The sequence below is a fragment of the Cordyceps javanica genome, chromosome 7, assembly GCF_051103115.1.
Source record: "Cordyceps javanica chromosome 7, complete sequence".
Taxonomy (NCBI): domain Eukaryota; kingdom Fungi; phylum Ascomycota; class Sordariomycetes; order Hypocreales; family Cordycipitaceae; genus Cordyceps; species Cordyceps javanica.
In genome coordinates this window covers 294809-310009 of record NC_139301.1, presented here as the reverse complement: position 1 = coordinate 310009, position 15201 = coordinate 294809, and the positions used below count along the sequence as shown (strand labels likewise).

General features: G+C 49.9%; 5 protein-coding genes across 5 annotated transcripts; 3 read left to right on the top strand and 2 right to left on the bottom strand.

The window, feature by feature from the left end:
• Positions 1 to 266: 266 nt before the first annotated feature.
• V2A60_009617 (ankyrin repeat domain-containing protein) lies at positions 267 to 2521 on the top strand (the record flags this gene model as incomplete). Its single annotated transcript, XM_083260882.1, has 6 exons — positions 267 to 971; positions 1043 to 1271; positions 1333 to 2079; positions 2143 to 2247; positions 2310 to 2368; positions 2474 to 2521. The coding sequence occupies 6 exons, from the start codon at positions 267 to 269 to the stop codon at positions 2519 to 2521; spliced, it is 1893 nt and encodes a 630-aa protein (XP_083117008.1).
• Positions 2522 to 5006: 2485 nt separating this feature from the next.
• V2A60_009616 (P-loop containing nucleoside triphosphate hydrolase protein) lies at positions 5007 to 8939 on the bottom strand (the record flags this gene model as incomplete). Its single annotated transcript, XM_083260881.1, has 1 exon — positions 5007 to 8939. The coding sequence occupies one exon, from the start codon at positions 8937 to 8939 to the stop codon at positions 5007 to 5009; it is 3933 nt and encodes a 1310-aa protein (XP_083117007.1).
• Positions 8940 to 9877: 938 nt separating this feature from the next.
• V2A60_009615 (uncharacterized protein) lies at positions 9878 to 10492 on the top strand (the record flags this gene model as incomplete). The annotated part of the gene is made up of 1 exon (XM_083260880.1): positions 9878 to 10492. One exon carries the CDS (start codon positions 9878 to 9880, stop codon positions 10490 to 10492), a length of 615 nt encoding a protein of 204 aa, XP_083117006.1.
• A 1707-nt stretch (positions 10493 to 12199) lies between these two features.
• Positions 12200 to 12836, top strand: V2A60_009614 (uncharacterized protein; the record flags this gene model as incomplete). The annotated part of the gene is made up of 3 exons (XM_083260879.1): positions 12200 to 12333; positions 12397 to 12481; positions 12540 to 12836. 3 exons carry the CDS (start codon positions 12200 to 12202, stop codon positions 12834 to 12836), a joined length of 516 nt encoding a protein of 171 aa, XP_083117005.1.
• Positions 12837 to 13271: 435 nt separating this feature from the next.
• Positions 13272 to 13943, bottom strand: V2A60_009613 (uncharacterized protein; the record flags this gene model as incomplete). Its single annotated transcript, XM_083260878.1, has 2 exons — positions 13272 to 13781; positions 13863 to 13943. The coding sequence occupies 2 exons, from the start codon at positions 13941 to 13943 to the stop codon at positions 13272 to 13274; spliced, it is 591 nt and encodes a 196-aa protein (XP_083117004.1).
• Positions 13944 to 15201: the final 1258 nt, after the last annotated feature.

The following is a 15201-nucleotide window of genomic DNA, read 5'->3' as shown; positions in this document are numbered from 1 at the left end:
CAACCGAGGAAATGCAAGGCAAAAGCACAGGTTCAGCCTACATGCGAACAACACCCAGACTCGGCATATTGCAGTATTTAGCGCATGCATGTTTCACTTCGTTGGCAACTGCAAAGTGACGAGCTACAGCAACGGAGGCTTGGTAGTATGGACTTTGGGCGAGACTCGCTTGGGTCGAGTATAAAATGCTGTACAATCTCGACTGGGAAGCCACTTCCGGGAATTGGCTCGGCAAGACCTACCAATCTAGAGCAACTTAGTCCATCATGGAAATCATCTACGAGCTCTCTGAAAGAGGTGGCTTGACCGAAGACGTCCTTCAAGGAGTCCCTGTATCAGAGATAAACAAGCTCCATGCAGAGAGCAAACTGACACCGCTTGGGATTGCTCTCTGGAAGGGCCACGCAGAGTGCGCTAAACTCCTCCTCAAATACAAAGCTGACCCCGATGGTGGCCGCAGAGGCCGGCCACCTCTGTGGGTTGCCACCTTGAAGGCGCCCACATCCGAGGCCGAGGGACTGATCCAGCTTCTTCTCGACCATAATGCCGACGCCTCGCTCGCATCCCAAGTTTTAGCCACTGACAAGGGCTCCACGCCGCTATGGAACGCGGTCAAGACGCGCAAGAGCCCCGAGGTAATTAGCCGGCTTGTCGATGCTGGCGCCAATCCCCTCCACATAGTGGCTGAGGATAATAAATCAGCTTATCACCTGGCCAAAAGCTTCAACGACCAGGCTCGGCTTAGCGCTATGCGAGCCCGCACGCCAGACAAGCTCGCTCAGACGTCTCTAGTCGTGTCTATGATTGGAGCTATTGTCTGGTGGGCAAATGCGAACATCAGGGTCTCAGCAGCAGCAGCAGGAGTGGCGATTGGGGCGGCTGGCGTGGCAGCCGCTTCAGCGATGGAGGCCAAGGATGCAATTCTCCGACGATTTAAGATGAGGGGCTGGCTGGATGAAAGATTCAAAAAGGTGAGAGTTTTGTATTTGTCTATGGAGATTTGCTTCCGTTTTATAGCGAATAGCTGACCATCTTTGAGCAGTTCGAACCTAAATCCGTACACGAAGACGATGAAAACGCCAAGGCAGAATTTCGAAAATACATACGAGATTTCATTTCGGAGAAGCGGTTAGAATATTTTTTCCCAATATATAGTACCTTTCTCGACAATGTTGTCAACGGGGCGGTAAAGCTAGACCGTGACCCGAACAACTTGTTGAACACAAAGGATTTAGCTCGCCTAGCCCTCTACAAGCCGATTTTGTATTGCGGTAAGGATCTCCGCCAATCTTTGAGAAGCTGAGCACCAGCAGCCTGACAACACATGCACAGATGACAGCGGATCCATGAACAAAAAAACGGTTGGGGATAGGACACGCTGGACCGACCAGGCGGACCTTGTGCATCGCATTGCGTCCATCACCACCCGCATAATCCCTGAAGAAGGTGGTATTGACTTGCGCTTCATCAACAAGGAGGAGGGCTCGTCTAAACTCTTACCGGACCAAGTCAAAGAGCTGACGAACGGGATGATTCCGGATGGCGGGACAGAGATTGGCACCAACTTGAAGAGCAAGGTGCTCGACCCTTTCTTCAAGGAACCGTTCAGAAAAAGAAAACTCCTACGCCCTTTACTAATCTCCATTACTATGGATGGCGCCCCTGGATCTGCAGAGGAACCGAAGACAGCCAAACCAAACGACTCTAAGGAACCAAACGACTCTAAGGATGACGCCCCTGGATCTGCAGAGGAACCGAAGACAGCCAAACCAAACGACTCTAAGGAACCAAACGACTCTAAGGATGACGCCCCTAGATCTACAGAGGAACCGAAGACAGCTAAACCAAACGACTCTAAGAATGGCGCCACTGGATCTACAGAGGAACCGAAGACAGCTAAACCAAACGACTCTAAGAATGGCGCCACTGGATCTGCAGAGGAACCGAAGACAAAGGAAACAAAAGACACTACGGATGCCGCCTCTGGATCTGCAGCGGGAACGGAGACAACCGACACTCTCACAGACGTCATCAAAGCTTGCGGCCAATATTTACGGGTAAAAGGCCTCCCTCGTACTTGTAAGCCCTCCCCGCCGCCATTGTGGTGCCAGTTCGTCGCATCAAGCTGACAGGCGTCCGCAGCCGTTCGTTTTCAGATTAGCCAAATCGGATCAGACCGCGAGGCTGGAGCTTTCCTACGCAAACTGGAGGCCTCTGGCTTGGACGACGTGCTTCATGTCACCAGTGGTAAGTTTCATGGAAACTGCTTCAGACACTGACCTCGTACAGAGCTGACAATGACCATCAAGACCAATTGGATCAAAAATTTGGAAGACTTCATCACAACGATGCGGAACTCGAACAATGGGTACGACTGCTCCTGCCACTCCCCCCCCCCCCCCCCCCCCCCCCCCCCTCTTTCGCCGCGTCTCATTCGATCACTGACGCTTTCTGTTGCGAATGCTGTGCGCAGCTTCTTGAACACTTGATGAGCCCCATCGCCTATGCAGATCCGGACTAAATATGCAAAGCTTTTTTCTCGCGTGAAGCGGTTGCGACTCAAGTGCGCAGAGGGGCCCCCATTACTCCGTTGCTTATTCCCGAAAAGGGTCTTTTACATTCAGTCTATCCCTTTGCCTGTCGAGGTTAGGTCGCTCGCAGGGGGGGTTCGACCACTGATTAATTCTGAAGGTACTTATTCACCATAGTTATTAGACTATAGTAGAAAGCACTAGCAGTTTCTCAAGGAACCAGATAGCTACATCGCATACGTCATAACCTATTATAACTCGAGGTAGCCTGTAACCCCTTCAAGATAAAGCTCAAGGGTTTCTCTGATGATGGACGGCAGATGCCTTATTACAGCGTCGGCTTCTCGTCCCTCCGCCAGCGGCGAGAGCGAGGGCAAAGTGGTTACGGGGTTAAGCATGGACTGCAGAGACAGACCGGCCGGTTATTTCACAAGCTTGGAAAAGCTGAAAGACCCTGCAATAGCTCTTCTGTTTCATAAATTGCTGCGCCGTGGTTATGAGGAGTTCGACTTGGACATGTTATTTGGTATGGTTAAAATACAACGCTCGGCACTAGTTCTATTTGATGCGGAAACTAGAATGACTCTTTACGCAAAAACCGTTCCCGAGGTACCAACGAACCCACCAAGCTTGGCAGTATTCCGTTGCCTATGGCTAATACTTGTAAAGTTTTTCACTGCAATTAAAATGTTAGGAGTAGTCCCCAGTCAGTCCTTCGTGGTTCATGGAAGCACTTACAATCGGCCGAGGGCAACTGCTTGTATGCCCAAGCTTTCGACTCCTTCCACAACCTCGCCATCCAGCATGCGACGAGAAGATCCAGGTCTTTCGCGTCCAAAATTGCCTCTACGATGAGGCGCGACGGTTCTTCCGAGCCCTTCTTTATGAATGGCTCATATCCAACAATTTCTCCCGACGCATTCTTCCATGTGATATGCTTCGAATTCTGGAAAAGTCTAATTGTTGGTGTCGTGGCCGAGAAATGGCCTTCTGATCGGCAGCCCGTCCATCCACTACTCCTCCCTGATAAAATGACCTCCTTGTAGGTTCGCTGCTCGCTGCAATGCCCCGTAATCACGACTTTTGGGCGAGCCCGCCGTAGCGAAAAGGTGCTCTTCTCTTGGAACTGGTATATATGGTCCTGGCGGCTTGTTATGTCCCCTTCACCGTCGGCGGCAGCCAGACGGTATCGAGTTTTGTAAATGTTGTAGGAATTTGCGATTGCTTCGCGTGGTGAGCTGCTGAGTTCGTATAAGGTTACCGTGTGATCTTCAGCTGTATAGATTTTAAAGCCTTCGAGGATAAGTGTTTGCGGTCCAATGGCTGCCTGCTGTTGGTTTGGATGGCAAGCTGTAGCCTGGTCGTAGGTTGGTGGTTCTGTGGGCATCGTCTCTAAAAAGCGCTTCAAATCTAGTGTTGGAATTTGAAAGTTGAAGAGAGAAAAAATTGCCGAGGCAAGATATAATTATTATTACAAGTCCATGTAGCAGTCTTAATTTATACCATGTCGCCTATGACGACGGCTCAGACTCTCGTCCTCCACATAGCTATGCATAAATTTGTGGCGCAGCGTTACGTCTCCATATAAGTGTGGTTTTATAGATCTGTGCATCTCCGAGCATGGCACACAGCGATGGGCACACTTTCTTGTTGATGAAGTAATAAGAGAGGATGAATTGTCAAACTTGCGTCTGAGCTCTACGTGGATGACACAAATCAAAGTATGACTGCGACTGGCGATGTTTGTACCTATTGATACTAGTACGGAGTGACAACACATTCTTGTTACTATGTAGAATATATCCTATTTCTGAGAAGCTACCTACTATGAAAGGGCTGCTAAAAGCCCACACTTCAGTCGCTTAATGAAGAACATGGCGACGTAGCGCAGAAGGAAAAGCGAGAGTGTACTGTGGGAATCCCAAAATGACCCATTGGGGAGATGCCACTAGTTAGTTCTAAGCCAAATACGAGAGGTTCATAAAGGGAAGTGAAATGGAAAGTCTCTGTCTCTCTCTCTCTCTCTTTCTCTCTCTCTCTCAAAAAAGCACCAAGTATACATGTTCGGTGGTACTAGGGACAATGCACTGTTGCGTCATTCCGGCAACTCGGTTCTTCGTAGTCTCCTGTATAGCAATAGATCGAGCGAAATATTAAATAATAAATTGGGCTACCTCTATGGATACTCTTGACTGATGAACAGCATCCATGTACGGCGCAACGCCTTCATTGGTCGCCTCGCACTTAATTGCCGTGTACAGGCCCTTGTACTCTGGGCGCTCCACAACTCGGCGACCATGTGCAACAAAATGACTCGACGTGAGTACCAGACTCTACGTAGTTTGCGGTTGCTGGCATGTGCCCGCTCTCCTTTCCTGTCTGAATGTGACGATGCTGTTGTGGGATGAGGGTGACAGCAACTGGCCCGAGAGACAAACTAGTGATGCACCTGGTCCCAAAACCAGCCTTTGTTATCTACAGTACATTGGCCGAATGCAACAGCTTTGAGAACAAGCTCCCGTCTGTCTTGGCCAAAGTCCGCGGTGCTCCGTCCTCGACGAGCTGGCCATTGTCCATGAGAAGCACGCGATCAAACATTTCCATGACAACGTCAAGTCGATGCGAGACCATGATGACGGTGGCGTTTCGAAATTCATCCATGATGATTTCCATCATTTTTCTCTCCGTCACGGCATCAACAGAACTCGTAAACTCATCGAGGAGCAGTACATTGGAACCGCTTACTCTGCGCTTGAGTACCGCACGCGCCAGGCTGAATAATTGACGCTGGCCCTGGCTCAGCGATGAGCTCTGTAAAATAGCATCCAAGCTGCCTCCCTGGTCCTGTACCGCAGACCAGAGCCCGACCTGTTTAACAATGTCTTCGCACAGGTCCCTGGAAACTTGGTTAAAAGGATCCAGGTTCTGGGCGACTGAGCTTCCAGGCGGTAGGAAAACAGGCTCTTGCGGTATAGTGACGATGTATTCTCTGAGTTTTTGAGGTTCCATGGATAAAAGAGAATCACCGTCGATGAGTAGCCTGGTGTTGTATTCGACAGGATTCAGCGGCTCCAAAAGTGCGAGCAGAAGCAAGACAAACGATGACTTGCCACTGCCCGACCGCCCGCATAATGCAACTTTCTGCCCTCCGCGTATATGGACGCTGAGACCGCGAATGGAGCATTCTGTTGGCGAGTCAACGTAGCTTGCCCATGCATTTTGGACGATGACCTCGCCTTGCCGCGGCCATGATTCTCCAGGCAGAACTTGTCTGCCAGCGACTCTCTCCGTCCGGGTGCTTTGCGCCAATGTACGAATGCGAGTGACTGCGCCGATCGAAGTTTCCATGGCAGCGTAGAAAGTAACGAAATCTACCAAACTCTGGCTGAGAGTCATCAACGTCACAAGTGATGCACCTGATATTGCTGCATCAGCACCAAGCCGCGTCATGAGCGCAACAAGCGCGGCTGCAGTGATGGCAACAATGAGACTTAATGATAGATTGAGCCATCGCTGTATCATGGCCAACAGATACATGGCTTGTTGCGATGTATCGAGGCGCTCCTTGTTCTGAGCCACGCTTTGCTCGACCCATCCGAATGCGCGGAGTGTAGAGATGCCGCGCAACGTATCCATGAAGTGGGCATAGAGTGGACTTTTGGCCTCGAGGTCTAAGAGACGCAGTTGCCGCGAAGTGCGCAGGTAAAAGTGCTGCACAAACCACAAGATGAAAAGCAAGGCAGGATATACGAGGACAAGCCAGGGGGACGATGAAGCGAGAACAGCTGCCATGCCGATGATGGTGGTTGCTTCGAGAATAACATTGATAAAGGACGACGGAAGCTGGGTATCAATAAGATTGGTATCTTGAGAGAAGTAGTTGACCAAAACACCAACATCCGTCAGGGTGAACAAGCGCAGCGTCGCGTCAACTATGGTGGAGAGGGCGGTTTCGTGCAAGGCAGCGCCGCTTTGGCTGACAAACGTTGTCAGCACAACAACGCACGTCACAACCGAAGCAGCCCAGCACGACATCTGCAAGAATCCGTAGATGCCGATCCAGTAGGCATGTGGATGCAGTGCCTCATCTCCGCGGGCAAGGTCGCGGGTCCAATATATAAGCCAGACTCTAGGAAAGTTTTCCAAGAACCCAAAGCATATGCCACTGACCAGGAAAATGGCAAGTGGGAACGCTCGAATAGATTTCAAGTAGTATTTGTAGACGGTACTATCACCAGTCTGACGCGCCGAAGATCCTGCAGCCCCCGGCGATACGGGTTCGCTGGTATTTGTGCTTGGAGGAGCTGTACAGCCCGGTACTGGTGGGTTGGATACAAGTGACGACGGCTGCTCAAACATGCTACCATGTGTGGTGGCGTCGGTTGAACCGGCATGATTTGCTTGAGGGGTAGCTCGCACAGTTTCTTGGGTCACCAGTCCACACTCTGAGATGCGAATGACGTGATGCGCGCTTGCAACATGCCGTTGATTGTGTGTGCAAAGTACCATGGTCGCGCCGCTCTGGCGCGCGAGGCCGTCGAGACCAAAAACGTGGTGGAAAACATGCTCTTCGGTGTTGGCATCAAGGCCGCTAAAGACATCATCGAAAATGAATACATCAACATCAGCGGCGTACAATGCACGAGCGATGGACAGTCGCTGTCGTTGACCTCCACTCAAAGCAATGCCACCGCTACCCACGATGGTTTGGTCGCCCAAAGAGAGTGTCGCCAGATCGACGTGCAACATGGTGGCGTATATTACTTTCTGGTACCGTGCCTCTGAAAACTCATTGAAGCCAACCACATTTTCCCTGATGGATACATTCGCTAGAAATGGCTGTTGATCACAGTAGCCTATTTTTTTGATCTGGAATAGGGTGACTTTGCCCTCAGCGTAAGGAATCTCGCCGAGGAGTAATTTGCACATTGTAGATTTCCCGCAACCCACGGGACCGACAATGACTGTGAGTTGGTTGGGAGGAATAACAATATTCACGTTGCGGAGAGTACATTTTCCCAGATCCCAACCAAAGTGAGCGTCTTGTACAGAAATGCAGTATGGTGAAGAAGGAGGCATTGGCCGCAGCGTCTCAAGAGCTACGCTCTTGGTGACTTTGGGTCCAACTTGTGCAGCAACAACTGTTTGCTGAGCTATTCTTGTGCAACCGTCGAGGATCCGAAATTTGGTCATCTCTTCCCTCTCCAAGAAAGCTTGGATTCGTTGCAAGCACGTCAAGGCGCTGACGAGCTGGGGGATCTTCTGCAGTAACACCATCATGGGGGAGGCCAACAAGGTGAGGTAAGAGAGCGATACGAAAATGTTAGACGTGTTTAGTGACTTGGACGTCACTGCAAGGGTGACAAAAGGAGCAACCAGCATCGGAATCTGCGCGATGCTAGAAGAAAAGGCGATGATCTGGCGCCAACGGCTACCTAGAGCAAGCTCTCCGACGCGAAGGTGCTGAATATAGCCCTGTACAGGTCTGGCCATGCCAGACATCTTGATGAACTTCATCTGCGAAATCGCATCGGCAGTTGCTCCAACTCTGGCTTGGATGGCTTCCATCCAGACTCGTTGTCGGGGCGTGATGAGCTTGCCAGCTAATGATGCGAGACCAGTCGACAGAAATACAATGACAATGGGGGCTGCGAATGCGCTACCAAGTTGACCTTGTAGGAGCCAGCACGCGATACCGACTTGAACAAGATTGGCCCATAATTCGTGGATCTGTAGAATGCCGATCCTAGTCCGTTCAATATCAGTGCTCATGATCGTCAGTACACTGGAATTATCCGACGAGTGTAGATCAAGCTTGGTTGTCTTGGTGTAGACAGCGAGTGCAAGACAGCCTCTGACCTTGATAACGAAGCGCTCCTGCAGATACCAATATAGAGCGTTTGAAATGGCAATCGACAGGTAAGTGAGCAGGGTGGCGCAGATTAGTCCATTGCCGTGGTCCTTGTTCCGGGGTTCCTGCTCTAGATATCCCAGAAGAGCGTCAATCAAGTATGGCTGGCAAAAGCTGGAGGCTAAGAAGACGACCCGAGGAATGATGGGCTGTAAAAGCTCTTGCCACAATGTTCGTGATAGCGCGAAAATGAGTGCATGGCGCCTTTGGTTCAGTGGATGCCTTTTCAGCGTTCGTTGGAACCGGGTAGAGAGGATGTCGGCAGCCAAGTCGTGGTCCAAGGGGTACAACATGTCGAAAGACAAAATGTTGCGATAGCCCCTCATGAACAAGCTATACAGCCAACCAAACACACCAAGACTGGCCAGGTTACACATTGCTTCAGGACTCATGTCGGTGCGATTCAGGAGCAGCCAACTGCCTTTATGCCACGAATCAAGAACGATAAGAACGGCTTTGGTAGCAACGGTCGCAACAAGAACAACGCTGTACGACATGTTGACTTGGTGTGGTACCATGAGCCATGCAGTGCGCGCAGTGGCTATATCGGGAAGCAAGGTTGCGGCAAGGTAGAGGTTGCTTATTCGAGATGGTCGGGGCGATCGCGCATGACTTGAATACGACAGTGCAATGAGACAGATCGCGGCAACAAGGTCGGCCGATGCCGCAGCCGTGCTTATTTTTGCATTTGACAGGGCATAATATTTACCCTTACGAATCAAAACCAGAACAGCCAACTTTAAGGCTGCAAACACGCTAGCCACAAGCTTATAAAACTATTAGAGCAACACAGAACTTCCGAGTGATGGAAGTAAAGCCTACCAATTTTAGGCTGAGAAGCCAAGGCGCCGAGACAATGACTGGTCGCCGGAGAAGCGTGACAGCAGCTGTGAAGCTCACGGGGATGAAGACGCAAGCCGGGATGAGCGTGAAGATGACTTGTTCGAATAGCGCTGTAAAGTCAAAGTCGCCTCGGCAGCCTGATACAGAGGGCCCAAATGTGTCATCATTTCTGCAAGCCATGTTGCAAGTTATCAAGTTTGAATGGACATGTCTATGGAAGAATTGAAAGGCTGGGTGCAACTAAAGTAGAGTTGGCGAGCTTGGAGCTTCCGCGTACGCGCTCATATCACTGTCTATACGTAATCTTGTGCGGGGTAAATCCTGCGAAGGATCAACGCCCAACACTACTTTGTACAGCATGGCTAGAATAATGGTTATGTGATGAATTACAGAATCTATGTGCTATATTACTGACGCCGGTGGCTGACAGCCTTACAGCGTTAGTAAGGTGACATCGCCGCAGCGTGCGTACTCCACGAACAGGCAGACGCGTCGCCCCTAATCGCATTCGAACCAAGATGCTTCAGAGCCTTTTTGCAGTCTCCTTGGATACTCTGCCAACCGGCCGCTGCAGCGACTAGATTGGTAAATGATGGAGAGCACTCCTTTGTTGGGAAATGCCCGACCGAATGAAGCTGAACGAGGTACTGCGGCCAACCTTGAACTGTTCAAGCAGCATGTTGCTAGGTGGCACACTCTTTACGTTTGTGTGCTATTCCTCGTCGTTACCGACGTGCCATCTTTCATGGGCGAAGGCCCAATGCTCCGCATGCTTGAGCTCGGTGCCTGTCGCGAGTATTATACGGCGCATGAGCCCGACAAGATTGACGGTCACGGCAACGTCCCGGAGCGTCTCTGCAAGGTGGCCGATATCCAGAGCAGAGTGGCGCATATCCGTGGACTTCTGAGCTTTATGGAGGCAGTGCCTGGGCTGGTGCTTGCAGTTCCATATGGCATCATAGCAGATACGTATGGGCGAACTCTCGTGATCGGCTTGTGCCTAGTGGGATTTTTGATCAGAGATACCTGGATCTTCGTCTGCCTCTACTTTCATCGGCTGTTTCCTCTAAACGCTGTGTATTTTGCGCCGTCAACAGCCATCATTGGCGGCGGATCAACTGTCACCAGCCCTATGCTGTTCGCCATTGTAGCTGCTTCCACACCACAAGAACGCCGGTATGATACACTGCTCCAGCATGGTCACTGAACTAATAGTACTGGCTAGAGCCCATGCTTTCTTCCTGATACAGGTCTGTCTGCTTTCACTCGAGTCCATATCACCGCCGCTTGGGTCGCTTCTTATGGAAACGATTGGACCTTACTATGCCTGGCTTGTAGGTATTCCTTTGGGTCTTTTGGGCTTCTTCTGTCTACCGCTTCTGCAACGCAATAAAACACAAGTCGAGCCATTTATACCGGAAGCTGTGGAGCAAGAGGCGCCACCAACGACAACATGTGGTTCAATGCAGCACTCGATTACCGAGCTGGTGCATTATTTGAAGGTGGACATGCCGAAATTATTCCATAACAAGTCGCTGTTCATTGGGTTGCTAGCGATGTTTATTGCGAAAATAGCACGACCAGTCAAGGATCTACTGTCACAGTTTATGACTGCTAAGTTTAAGTGGCCCATCAGCCAGGTGAGATATTTTATTGCAGGTTAAGAATCGATCTGGCTAATAAAGTGTTAGGCAAACCTTCTAATATCGCTCCATGCTGCAGCTCAATTGCCATGGTTCATAGCTGTTCTCCCGGCAGCTAATGCCTTGCTGCTGAGGTCGAATGGGAATGCAGTCAAAGCAAATCATACGCCGGCGATTGCTTTGGTTTGTTGCCTTACACTGGGTGCTTTGCTCATGGGGTCTGCGCCAACGTCAGTGACATTTATTTTCGGTATGTATCCTTCGTACCGCCGCTAGCCATGATGCCTCTTGTTAACTTGGAAACCAGCGGTAATTGTCTACACGTGCGGCAGCGGCTTTTCCGTGGCCATGCGCTCGCTTTTGACTGCGCTGGTAGTTGACGACCAGCTCTCGCTTCTCTTTACATCCATGGCCGTATTTGAGGCGGCAGCGCTATTGACTGCTGCGCCCATGTTACAGTTGCTCTTCGCGCGAGTGTTGCAATACGGTGGCCTTATGATGAGCCTACCCTTCTTTGTTGTGGGCATCTTATATGGATGCGCAGCTTTGACACTATGCTTTTGTACTTTTTGATAGGCTATACTGGTCGTTCGATATGTGTTGTTTTTAAGATGGAGCAGTACAAAGTTTTGAGCTTATTTCATCAGGGCATACGTATGTTTCAAGAACCTGCGGCCGCCAGGCTGTATGACATAATTTTGTATGTTATTCTAGTTACAATTAGGTGTTGTCCGCCCGGGTTTTTATATTAGTGTAGCCTCCATAGTGACCACAAGCCCATCGCCAAACACTATAAAAGAACGAAGAATAGAATACCCCTATCCTTTTCTTAAGTGATATGTAAATGGTGTAGCTTGTACAAAAGTCAAGTGACTATTTATGGCAAGAGTATATATTTCCCTTATTATATTATTGTGAAGTATTTAGAACACCGGCGCCCCAGCCGCGCCAGAAGCTGCGTTTCGTCACTTTAGTCATGTTAGTTGGTGTAGTCAATCCAAAGCAGCTAACTCAGTAATGGTCCGGTTTATCATGTGTTAGCTCTAGTAGTTTGGTGGTCATGGCATTTAGTTATCTAAAAAATTTCTGTCACCTGCGTCAATCTGAAACCACCGTTAGTAAATAAAGTCATATATCAGGCAACTGTCAATGCATGATAAGAAGGGGGTTCTTATATATAACGCGAGCAACATCCGCACATAGAATGAGACATCAAATTATACAGATTAAATATCTAAATTTTTACAACATCAATGCTTGTCAAAGAAATTATGGCCGCCACCACCGAATATTATACTCCTGCCGCTTACGAGCCCCGCGCTATGGACTCGCTTGAGGACATTGGCATCACTGCTGGGATGTTTGCCGACCTCAAGGGATATGAGACGATGAAGTCTCTCGTGAGGTATTAACAGTCCTTGTTTCAACGACGGATTTCTAGACCAAAACTAATGCATGTCAAATACAGGGATGTCTTTCTCAAGCACGGCGTGGAAAGCATCGGAATCGGGCTTCCCCACAAGCATTATCCGCTTGCATCCAACGAGCGCATTGTAGAACTCGGGCCTGTATCGTCGCCTTGGGTGATTGGCGGCTCAGACGATATCGCAGGTGGCCCTATATAATGGTGAAATTCGGCCCGTTGAGTACGCTTTCGTTCCGCATCGCGACCTCGCTAGCGTCGATAAGGCCATGTTTCCGGCTGCCTTTGCCCGAGATATTATTCAAACCCTGGAGCTTACCGGCCTAGACAGTTTGTTAAGTATTGTCAGGGTTGGCCGCGACGCGCACGAAGAAGACACTATGGAGCTTACTTTTGGCCGTAGTAGCATTGTTATTCCGACTACCAAGGAAGAAGAAGCCAAGATACTTGAGGATAACAACATCGAGGGTTTCCAGGCCGCATAGACTTTCACCAGAGATTCGGTACAAACGCTTCACCGCACCTGCGGCGACGCTTCCAGTGAAGTTCAAGCCCTTCATCGAACTTGCGGCGACGCTGGGGTTCAAACCGTCTGGTGTTGATGAACGGAATAGTGGAGGCGTGATTGTAGATCTGCCAACATTGGTGGCATTGGCGGCTCCCCAATCGAGTTCGGCACAGCTTTTGTGGTTTTACACTCATTCTTGTCAACATCACCAAGGGCGAAATCTGCTGAACGGGTCGAGCAGGAAGGTAAGAGGGGGCATGAAGTGGTTATGTCGTTGGTTGTGATGCTTCTATATAGCTATTGGAAAGTAGCTTTTCTTCCTTCCTGGAATTATCCGACGACGGGAATATATCGCACGGATGAAAAGTAGATAGGTATACAAGTGTTTCTTTGGCAACCATACAGCCACTAGCTAGACTACCAGCATGACTGCAGCCGCCACAAGTCCACCGACGTGCGCAACGGCGCTGGTAGCAACCGGGGCCGCGTTCGCGGTCGGACTGCCAGTAGCGCGGCTGCCACCACTCGTAAAGTCTGAGCTCGAGGCCGAAGGGGTGGCTGAGGCGCTGTTGCTGCTGGGCTGGAAGCCGCTGGTCGGCGACGCGGCCGCTGAGCTGGACGCGGCCGAGACGCGCTCCGAATAGTCTGACGCTGTGATGGGGATCCTGTCAATGCACTGCTGGGAAGAAGGCGCCCTGTTCTGATCCCGACTGACTGGGCTGGAGCAGAATGGAAAGCAGCTGTTCGCTATTTCGCCGCCAGCATTGTGGTTGCCGCTACCCTGGCCAGAAGGCAAGACGGGACTGTGCACACAGCAATAGCCATCGTTATTCTCAACGGTGATGGAGCCGTAGCAGCAATAGACTTGGTCTTGGCTGTTAAATTGGGTTCGCGCCAAACTCCAGCCTTCTGGGCATTCATCCTACAAGGCTGATGTCAGCAATAGCGCAATTGCGGTCCGGGTATTGGAATATCGGCTTGATCCGTGGGACCTAGAACATACCTTGGAATGGCTGAGAGTTGCACCACAAACCGCCTGTATAAGAAGGATGCTTGAAGTAAGAGTAAATGTGGGACGAGCCATTGCGTAACGATGTTTCTAGTGTCTGGACCTCGAGATTATAGTAAAGAAGAAGAATGTAGTGACAAAGCTGAGACGAGGGAAACCCTTTTATCAAAGAGGACGAACCTCACATGATGTGGCTATGGTGAGCGGGTCCCGTGGCTATACATGACGTTCCGACTTGAGGTCCAGAAGTTTGCATGTACGAGGCTCATACATGACTTGAGCACTCGTATAGGTGGCAGTCAAGCAGCGTCGGAGAGAACGCAGTGGTACACGACAGTCATGGAAAGCGAGCGCCTTCCGGTCGAAGCTGCTCTTCCAGTGCAAACTCTACATGAGGAGCATAATAGTCACATGTGTGATACATCGTACCAAGAGCGAGATGCTCAAGGCAAATTTTCAAGTTTGACTTGTTAGTTCTGTCGCGGAAAAGCGTGATACTCTCCGTCTCCCCACTACTCCTGCAGTCTATTATTGGGCCTATTTCTCGATACATTTCCAGTGGATTTTTCTTTCGAATTGCCCCCCCATATTGGGCTAGTAGTTTTGCTGTCGGGTCGAATGCGGATGCCGCGCACGCATAGCATATTCGTCGACTTGGCCCACTTCGGGTCAAAAAGCTTAGAGCTCCCTGACATTAAAACTGGACAGCACAAAGACTGAACAATGCCTACGGCAGGGGCGCGACAGGGTGGGAATCGAGAAAAGGCCCGAGAAGACAGAAACTTGTAGGCCTTGCTTTCTTGGAAATAGCAAGTCTTGTTGAAGGCCCTTGTGAAATACTATGATCCACCTCTCGCAACTGTAATTGTACGTCTTCGAGCCCTGCTTTGTATTGGTCCAACCATTGATCCTCATTCCGAAAATTATCATGTCTTTTGGAACTGGACTACTGTAGAAATTATTAGAATGTAGGTGTTTCTGTCTACTAAGGGCTCTTTCGGACAGCTACATATCTGCACCAGCATAGATAAGGCACCTCAGCACACCAGTCTGCCATGGCATCATAGTGGAAGTTGCGTAGATCTGGTATATAAGAATACTATAATAATCACTTTATCTTATCCAAAAGCAGACAGTAATTTATCAACGATGATTGACAGCCATTCAGTGCCTGAGGCTGCAATATGTGAGTCATGCATACTTCACCAACACGTGTGTACCAGTCAACCTGTCTGGGCCAGAAACAATGTACTTGTAGTAGGCCATCTCATTGTCTTGAAAATTGGAACCTGTATGGTTTTGTCTTAGTCTCAGTCTTCTCCGCAGCACTGTA